Source organism: Humulus lupulus, chromosome 4 (assembly GCF_963169125.1).
Source record: "Humulus lupulus chromosome 4, drHumLupu1.1, whole genome shotgun sequence".
Classification (NCBI taxonomy): Eukaryota; Viridiplantae; Streptophyta; class Magnoliopsida; order Rosales; family Cannabaceae; genus Humulus; species Humulus lupulus.
This window is the reverse complement of record NC_084796.1, coordinates 73,684,117-73,692,255: the sequence shown is the minus strand read 5'-3', so window position 1 is coordinate 73,692,255 and position 8,139 is coordinate 73,684,117. Positions and strand designations below refer to the sequence as shown.

At 35.1% G+C, this 8,139-nt stretch overlaps 1 protein-coding gene across 2 annotated transcripts; it reads right to left on the bottom strand.

The window, feature by feature from the left end:
• Window positions 1-3,207: 3,207 nt before the first annotated feature.
• LOC133830560 (uncharacterized) lies at window positions 3,208-6,896 on the bottom strand. 2 transcript variants are annotated; one of them, XM_062260545.1, is made up of 5 exons: window positions 6,518-6,896; window positions 5,343-5,763; window positions 4,612-4,650; window positions 3,711-3,788; window positions 3,208-3,620 (listed from the first exon to the last, which is right to left on the bottom strand). In XM_062260545.1, exons 1-5 carry the CDS (start codon window positions 6,748-6,750, stop codon window positions 3,489-3,491), a joined length of 903 nt encoding a protein of 300 aa, XP_062116529.1. In that variant the 5' UTR covers window positions 6,751-6,896; the 3' UTR covers window positions 3,208-3,488. The 2 variants fall into 2 exon arrangements, with proteins under 2 accessions (XP_062116529.1, XP_062116530.1); XM_062260546.1 differs by having other exon boundaries at window positions 3,711-3,795; window positions 6,518-6,865.
• Window positions 6,897-8,139: the final 1,243 nt, after the last annotated feature.

The following is an 8,139-nucleotide window of genomic DNA, read 5'->3' as shown; positions in this document are numbered from 1 at the left end:
TTGAAAAGTTTTTTAGTGTGGAGCTCTTGGACTTATCAAAAAGTTTTATAATTAATTAAAAAGTCAAAGTATGTGAATCCACTTATTATTTGTTCCATCAAATCATATGATGCATTGGTTTGATTAAGGGTGTGATGTAGTGGTAGAGAAACCTTCTTTAGGCTTCTTTATGTTGTTGTGCCACTGGTTCAAAATCTCATAACAACACTTTAGGCTCTCGCTTCAACATTACGCGTAAGTATAAGAATTTGTAGCTGCAAACCTTGAGGAGGAACTATGTTAAACTTTTATAATTCTTCCATGGTACTTTGCTAAATTAGTGATGCATTGTTATAATATAACTCATTTTATAAAATAAAAAATTTGCTTTAATGGTGTGCCAAATTTAGCACACAATATAGCATTGTTTACTGAGTTTTTCGGAACCTACAAATATAATGAGAAATAAAAGCTCTAAAGAAAGACAAATAAATTAACAAGATCACAGTTTTTACGTAGTTGAGGCATTAATGAGTCTTAGTCCACGAGTCAATAGTATTGAGCTTCAAAGAGTTTAACAATTGAGGTTTTCTACAAGTTCAGCAGTGTTTATGCATACATGAGAAAATCGGATACTTGCTACAATGCATAAATGTCCCTATTTATAGATGGTCATATAGCTTGGGCCGGACTAATATGGGCCCAATAAGTATATAAGCATAAGTGCTCTCTAAATGAGCTATAATACAAGAGTGTAACATGGTTACAAATGGTTATCCTAGGCCCACTGGGTCGGCTTAAGCATAGTAGAGCCTTACAATTGCCATTTGTATGTTAGTACGGACTGATCTGCGTGGGCTACCAATGGGATTCTGGGGATAGGGTCTGTTAGAGTAGTGGCAGTACCGTTCCCTAGAAACATCGTACGTTCCGTGCGTAATCCTTTATGCAGGTTAGTCAGGGAGACCAATTGTTGGATTTCTGAGGGACACGTCAGCTGCATGAAGAACTGGCCTTGATCTACCCAGACTCATGGTCCGGGTTCATTTACCTTTACTCAAGATCGGGGTCATTTACCAAGGTTCGGGTTCTTCTACCAAGATGGATATCAGCTAGCGGTGACGGGTCGAATGAAAGATCTAGGTAGTGAGTTGGATCGAGAGGATGAAACCGAAAACTTCCTCCAGATCCCACATGGTGGGATTTATCCCTTGAGATGGACCGTCTACCACAATGATCTAGACCTCGGAGGGTGGAGATTGGGTGAGTCCATGAAGTTGGTTCGGGCCTATGTCTCATGTCCAAGCCCTTTACTATACGATTATTTGCTGGTCGTTTAACTTAAGACGGGTCTGGGCCCCTGGCTGCTCAGTATTCGTTGGGCCTTGATCTCTATTGAGGGCTTATGAGGCCCACATGACAATGTCACGTATTCACGGTAGAAAATATGGACAACAAGCATTATGCATATTTTACATTACCATAAATGCCACACTTTTATTTACTTTTATGTCATTTTTATTATTTTAGTATTATTTTTAATGATCACCTTTAAACATTAGACTTTTTACTTTATTATTTTATTATTATCTCTAACTATTAACAATAAAATATTAAAGAAAATTATTTCTTTTTATAAAAGTGCATTGGAGCATAGTGCTAAAAATTGTATCAAATATACCACATATTGATTTTTTTTGTCAAAGTACAATATTTATATCTCATTCAACATGGTTTAAGGTTAATCACTAATTCTCCTCTTATTTAAACATAATATTATATGAGTTTATAACGGTGGGACACGTGCCCGGCACCAAAATTCCATAAGAAGCGCCAATCAAACTAAGAAATTAACTTTCTATTTGCTCTTATCCTAACATATTGAAATGTGTCAATATTCAAAAGAACATAAATACATGGAAGAAAAAGTCTTAGATTTTTTTTTTTCTTTTGACATAGTCTTAGAAATTATATATTTATATTTATAAAAAGTTGTTGCTCAAATGAAAAGTGTCTTCAAAGGAGAAAGCGTGGATGCAAAAGCTTCACTTTACACTAAAAAGCAAGAAAAAGATGAAACATTTTAGAACTACTTTTTTTTTTCTTTCTTACTCTCTTAAAGTGGGGACTCGTAAGAACACGAAACTTTTATACTTTCTTTTGGGATATCAGTATTTTTTTAAAGGTCTTAATTAAATGCTTGTAGATCTATAATTTTCATTAAACTTCATGAATAAGCATGTGGTTCTAAGCTAATGAATGACATTAAAAAAGTAAGACTGCAGCATGCATCACTTCATCTCATATGTTTTGAAAAGGAGGGGTTGTTTAACCTGTCAACATGCGTGTGTAACTTTATTTTATTTTATAGTTTTGCTAAACGATAACCTTGTTTTCCTTTAACAATGTCCTTTCCCCCTTTCTCCTCTTCTACCATGATAATAATAATAACAATAAAATACTATATATAAATATAATATTGACAAAACCTGTGCAGTCCATGGTTTTATAGTTGGGATCTTTCTCCGAGTCAAACAAGAAGGCGTTAGTTTAACTTATCAATAATACTCATGCCAACCAATAGTTCTATAACACTTTACTTGCAATTATCATATTAAGTCACTAAAACTTTATTGGCAATCACCACATTATTCAATTCATTTAAAAAACTATTTCTTTTTGCTAGAAAATTTACAGCAAATTAATTAAACTGCACAACGGCAACGTTAATAAAATTCAGTAACTTTTCTTATACTAAAATGACTGAGCTTTAAGTCTCTATTGAGAGAAGTTTCTAAACTTTAACTACTCTTCTTGGACCTATGGCAATAAAAATGTAAGTTTGAAACTCAACATTTAAATGTCTCAAAAATTGATAAAAAAATCCAAAAACATATAAATGCATTCAATCAGTGTAGAAAAAGCTATTATTTAGATCTAGATTAGAGAATTATTATAGATTGTTCATAAGGGCCCACTGAAAATGAATAGGATGATCGAAAAAATGATTTTTTTTTTTTTACACATAGAATTAGCTAAGCAAATTATTGAACAAATATAGAATCAGAATAGATAGTAGTCTTACCAGTTCATACCCATCATTCAGACAAACGGTGGTAAACTAATGAGTTCATATATTAATGAACTATTATAACAATACTCTTATCCATTTATTAACAACAATTGGATCTATGCCAGGGGAATTAAATATATGTTAGTAGAAATTGATACAAGAAGTTGTACTGGATAATCTTCTTTCATAATGGAATCTGACAACCAATGCGAGATGGTCATAATAAGGTATAAGTTGTTTTAAGATGTATGTAAAAATTAGCCATGCTTGACGTACACACATAGGATGTGTGCTACTCATTAGTCTAGTCTAAACATTAGAGAACAGTGCAATTATATTGTGAGTTCTAAAGATTTCTCTAACAAATGAATAATTTGATTGCGCAAGTACCTAATGACATTGGCTGCGTTTGTTACAATAATAACAATAATCTTACTTAGCAATAATTGGAGGATTGGACGATGGATAGAGTAAGACAAAACTGGTTATTGAATTCTACATCCCCCAAACTCTCGTGAATGCCGGACGTTGCCATAGGCAGAAAGCTCGAGGAGATCCATGTCGCGGCCTGCAATTTGTTCAAACCAATTAAACAGTCTCCAGTTGACCAATCAGCTGGATTAATCCCTTCAATGATTTCAAGTGAGCTTTGGAATACCTGACACACGACAATAAGAACTTTTCTGGATAAGTTCAGCTCTGGATAGCTCAGTTCGATTTCCTTTTGAGCGGTTAACTGTTGCCTGTATCACATCAGAGTATTCTCTTGAAAGTGCTAGTTCATTATCAGACAGTAGAAACAGAGCACAAATTTTACTGTTTCTATGATCTGATTAGTGTCCACAATAACAAATGACATTTTCTAGTAATAATCATCTTGTGACATCCCAAGATACCAATAAACCAAGGGACTAGATTTAGGGGTCGTAAAACATTTCGTAGAGCAGAGATCTCTATGATCAACTAAATTTTTTACCATTTGATATACACTCATTTCACATATACACTGCCAAAACACTGTATTCTCTAAACTCAGTTGAATGTTGCATGGCTACAGCAGGCCTAAGATTAGGCCCAAGGTTGTACACTATCCCTGGACTGTTTGTAAATACTGAGGGCTGAAAAGGTTACAAAGTAGTGAAAACTAGATTGTTGTAAGATCTCAGGTATGAGGTATCTACGAGAACTCTTTCGTGGTCAAACATTATTAATATAAAGTAAAATAACCAAGACAGTAGTCTAATATCTTACGAAAAGACCAAGTAGTCCAATCTATAATAAACAGACAGCAGCACAAGGATAGAAAAGCACAAGACACACTTCAAGAATAATTATAAAAAGATAAATTCAGAAATGTATATGGCTTAAACAGTTGGCCAAAGCTGGTTAAATGAGAGAACGGAAAGAAAAAAAAAAGCCTAGATGTACAGAAGTATACATGTTAGAAAGTATAGATTTATAGCTAGATGTACAGAAGTACACATGATTAGAAAGCAAGCATTCATTGCACATTACAAGCGTATTGGAATGAAAAGCACAAAAAAAAAGGAGTTCCATACCTGTAAAACCTGACAATTTTCTAGTGTGCTTTGTCCACCCTGAAATACAAAGACACACAAGTCAAGCCTTAGAAAGCATTCTCCGCAAATACAATGTTCAGTTTTCAAGATTTAGTGAAAACTATATTCAGTTCTAAGAGTTTAGGTGCCTATATAATATCCATCTTGAATAAATCCACACCCCAAAAGGTGTAGACTAACCAAATGCAACATAAGGCCACCGGCGAGGAGTTTCCAGGCTTCTCAGGCCTAAAGTGATTCTGCCACAAAAATGATTTCCTAATTCTAATATACCAAGTTCAACTTTGCAGGCATCTTATGGTGAGGAGTTTCCGGGGTTAAAAGCTCAAACAGGCAGGCAGCTATTTCATGCGTGTAACTTTTAGTCTCACCAGCAAATGATTTTGTGTAACAACACTTGTATAACCTCCTACTTTCCTATTTTTCTCAAGCTAACAAATACTACATGGAGTAGTGTATAAATTTTTTTAACCAAAGATGGAAAACGGGCAAAAAGACCCTTATTTGCAATTGAGGGAGATTAAAAAGTAAGAAAACCTGATTCTCATTTCATTAATACACTAACTTATAGCAACTGTCATTCAATAATACATTAGCTTATAGCAATATCCCTAATATGTAGAATGTCAAATTGAAGAAATGATATCCATTGAAGAAAGAATACAGTAATAAAAACCACGAGGAAATAAAGATTGAATATATTCAAGTACCTTAGAGTAAGGCAAAATGTGATCATAGTCATGACACAGACAACCTGGGCAGCCCACAAGCTTCCGAAAGACAATGTTGCCAAGGGAATCTCGGCGCCACCTATCTGGATCCCGCCCTTTGATCTTCTCAGCCTTCTCCCAGCATTGCTGCTTCACACTGTATGGAAAACTTCGAGGATTGGAATTGGAACTGGAGCTGCTGGGGTCTTCAGAGATTGAGAGACCTTCAAAGAGAGTACTGTCATCAGTTACTAGCTCCTGGTTGCGAAGAGAGACTGGGGGGCTGAGCCTGGAAGAGCGTGGCCCAGAAGACCTTGGTTCATAGCCAGAGGAGACTGTAGTTCGGTCCTTTAGGGGTGATGAAGGTCCGCTTCTTCTCTTTGCTTCCTTTCTTGGTTTCATCTTACTATCTTTCTCTGCACTAAGAATCAGTGTTTTCATATATAACTAAAAACTCAGTACCTTATAACTGGAATTCAAAAGGAGAAAAAAGATCCCATTTGTTTTTTTTTTCTCCCCGCAATAAAAGTAACTCATTTCTAAAACATAAACTCTCCTGAGAACTGAAACAAAACTTGAAATAAAATTCAGTTCGCTCTAACCAAGGGTTCCAAAGACAAGAAATCTACCAGCATTCATACTTTTGGTAGCTACTCTTCTTACTTTTCAATATAGTTTATAAACTTCCCTTCTACTGTTTTCATTAATTATAAACAAAAGTGTATAGTTATTGCTCTAACTGAACATAGCTGGGTTAATTAGTATCTTTCCGTTGCTTTTTCCCCGTCCTAAATGATAGAAATGGCACAACTGAACACCATAGATGAATTTGAACTTGAAAAGGCTCCGTTTTTCTGACATTTATTATAAAAAAACTGGAAGTCAATCATCTAGAAAAGTGACTGTACGTGAAATAATATTTTAGCCTTTTCAATTTATATTAGTTTCAAAACTACGCTGCTGTATATTTATATTTATATACATCGAATGACAATTAATATAGGTTGAAGTTTATTACATTTTTATGGCGCTCTACATTTTTTCTTATCTCTTTTTCTCAAGCAACGGAAGACCGTTCACCACAAAGTCCATTTTCTCGGCGCCCAAACAAATGAAAGGGTGAACATAAAAACAAAGAAGAATAAAACTTGGAATGACTTAGTTCACTGAATTACCCGCTGCAGAGCTGTACGTTGGTGAGCTGAGAAAGTCCACCAGCCGCTGCAACAGGAATCGAATTGACGGCGAGAATCAAGACGGGGGTCGCTGAGATAGCGATGATGGCGAGGAGGTTGCGGCGGCTGTAGATGATGGGTAGGCCTGACGTGTTGAGGTCAGAAGAGATCGCCAATGGAGGAACAGAAGAAGACGAAGAAGGGGGTTTGAGAGAGGAGGAGCTTACGAGCATGATGGCGGTCTTTGTTTTTGCTTCTGATTTTGGTAACGGACAATATCATCTCCATTCTAATTTCTCTGACGCTTCTGCCCATAAACGACGTTACTGCCGTTGTCGTCTCATATAAAAACAAATATATTTTTTGAAATATGGATTGGAAAAGGAAAAAAAAACAATTTCCAAATAAAAAAAGCTAGTTAAATATAAAAAAAGTCCCTCCATATTTGTGTTCCTAACATTTTACAGTTTTAGGTTTAGTATTATTAACTAGGGCCGAGCCCACTATTTTCAGGGAAAACTGATGACAAATGAGAGGGTTTTGTGACTGATCATGCTACATGTCTAAATTTAAGTTTTACCACATAATAATTGCCCTCAGCTTTTGAGTTTATTTATGAATTCAAAAGATTTACTAATAGGTCCCCTATAAAGTATTGTTGATATAAACTTGGACACATAAGAAAGTTTTGTGATAAATCTGATGTAGATTGGAACCTCCAAGGTAGAGCTATAGACTGTCTTTTCCTAGTTATAGTATAAGTAGTAATTATCATACTTTTATTCTTCTTGGTTGACAACTTTAAAGCTTTTCATTAAATTCTTGAGAGATGAGTTCTTGATTTTCTTCATGCTTTTCTTTCTTGAAAAATATGACACATTCATTTGGAGGTATATGTATGTGAGCTTTGCCTTGTCATCGAGAAATCATGTAAAGGATCGTCCTAGTGAGCATTGTTTGTTCGATATAAAATTGAGAGGTTTAGATCATGCAAGTGTGCATGGTTTACCCAACAAGAGAGCATGTAGATGTGGTCTTGCAAGTGAGCACTTCTACTCATTGGAGATCATGTAAGTTGAACTCTCACTTCTTGATAAATGTTTGTTGTAAAGAAAATCAAGTTCTCACTTCAAAGTGGAGTGTCTACTCTTCAGAAGGTTAAGTTGTAACGTCCCGAAAATGTTAATAAGGCTTAGTATTTTTATTAGTGTGTCGGGAAAGCACATAATTAGATATATGTGTGACATTAATTGATTAAATGTGTGACTGTATATCATACATGACTTATATGATAATATGAATATATATATATATATGCATGTTTATGGGTATTAAATATGCATGTGGGCCGGTTCTTGTTAATAAGGTCATATTTATAATTTTGACATGTTAAGGGCATAAATGTGATTATATGTGTTAAATGATTGAGACCACATTATTATGTGGATATATTTGCAGTATTCGCCTCGAGGCGATCCTAGTGAACGGATTAGTAGAATAGTCACAACGGCGTCTAATACCCAGCTCGGGGTGAGCCTAGGGGTATTTCTAGGACTTGGTGCATATTTGAGTTTATTGGTTAACAGACAATTATTTGGTGATTAGTGGGGCAAGTCGAGATT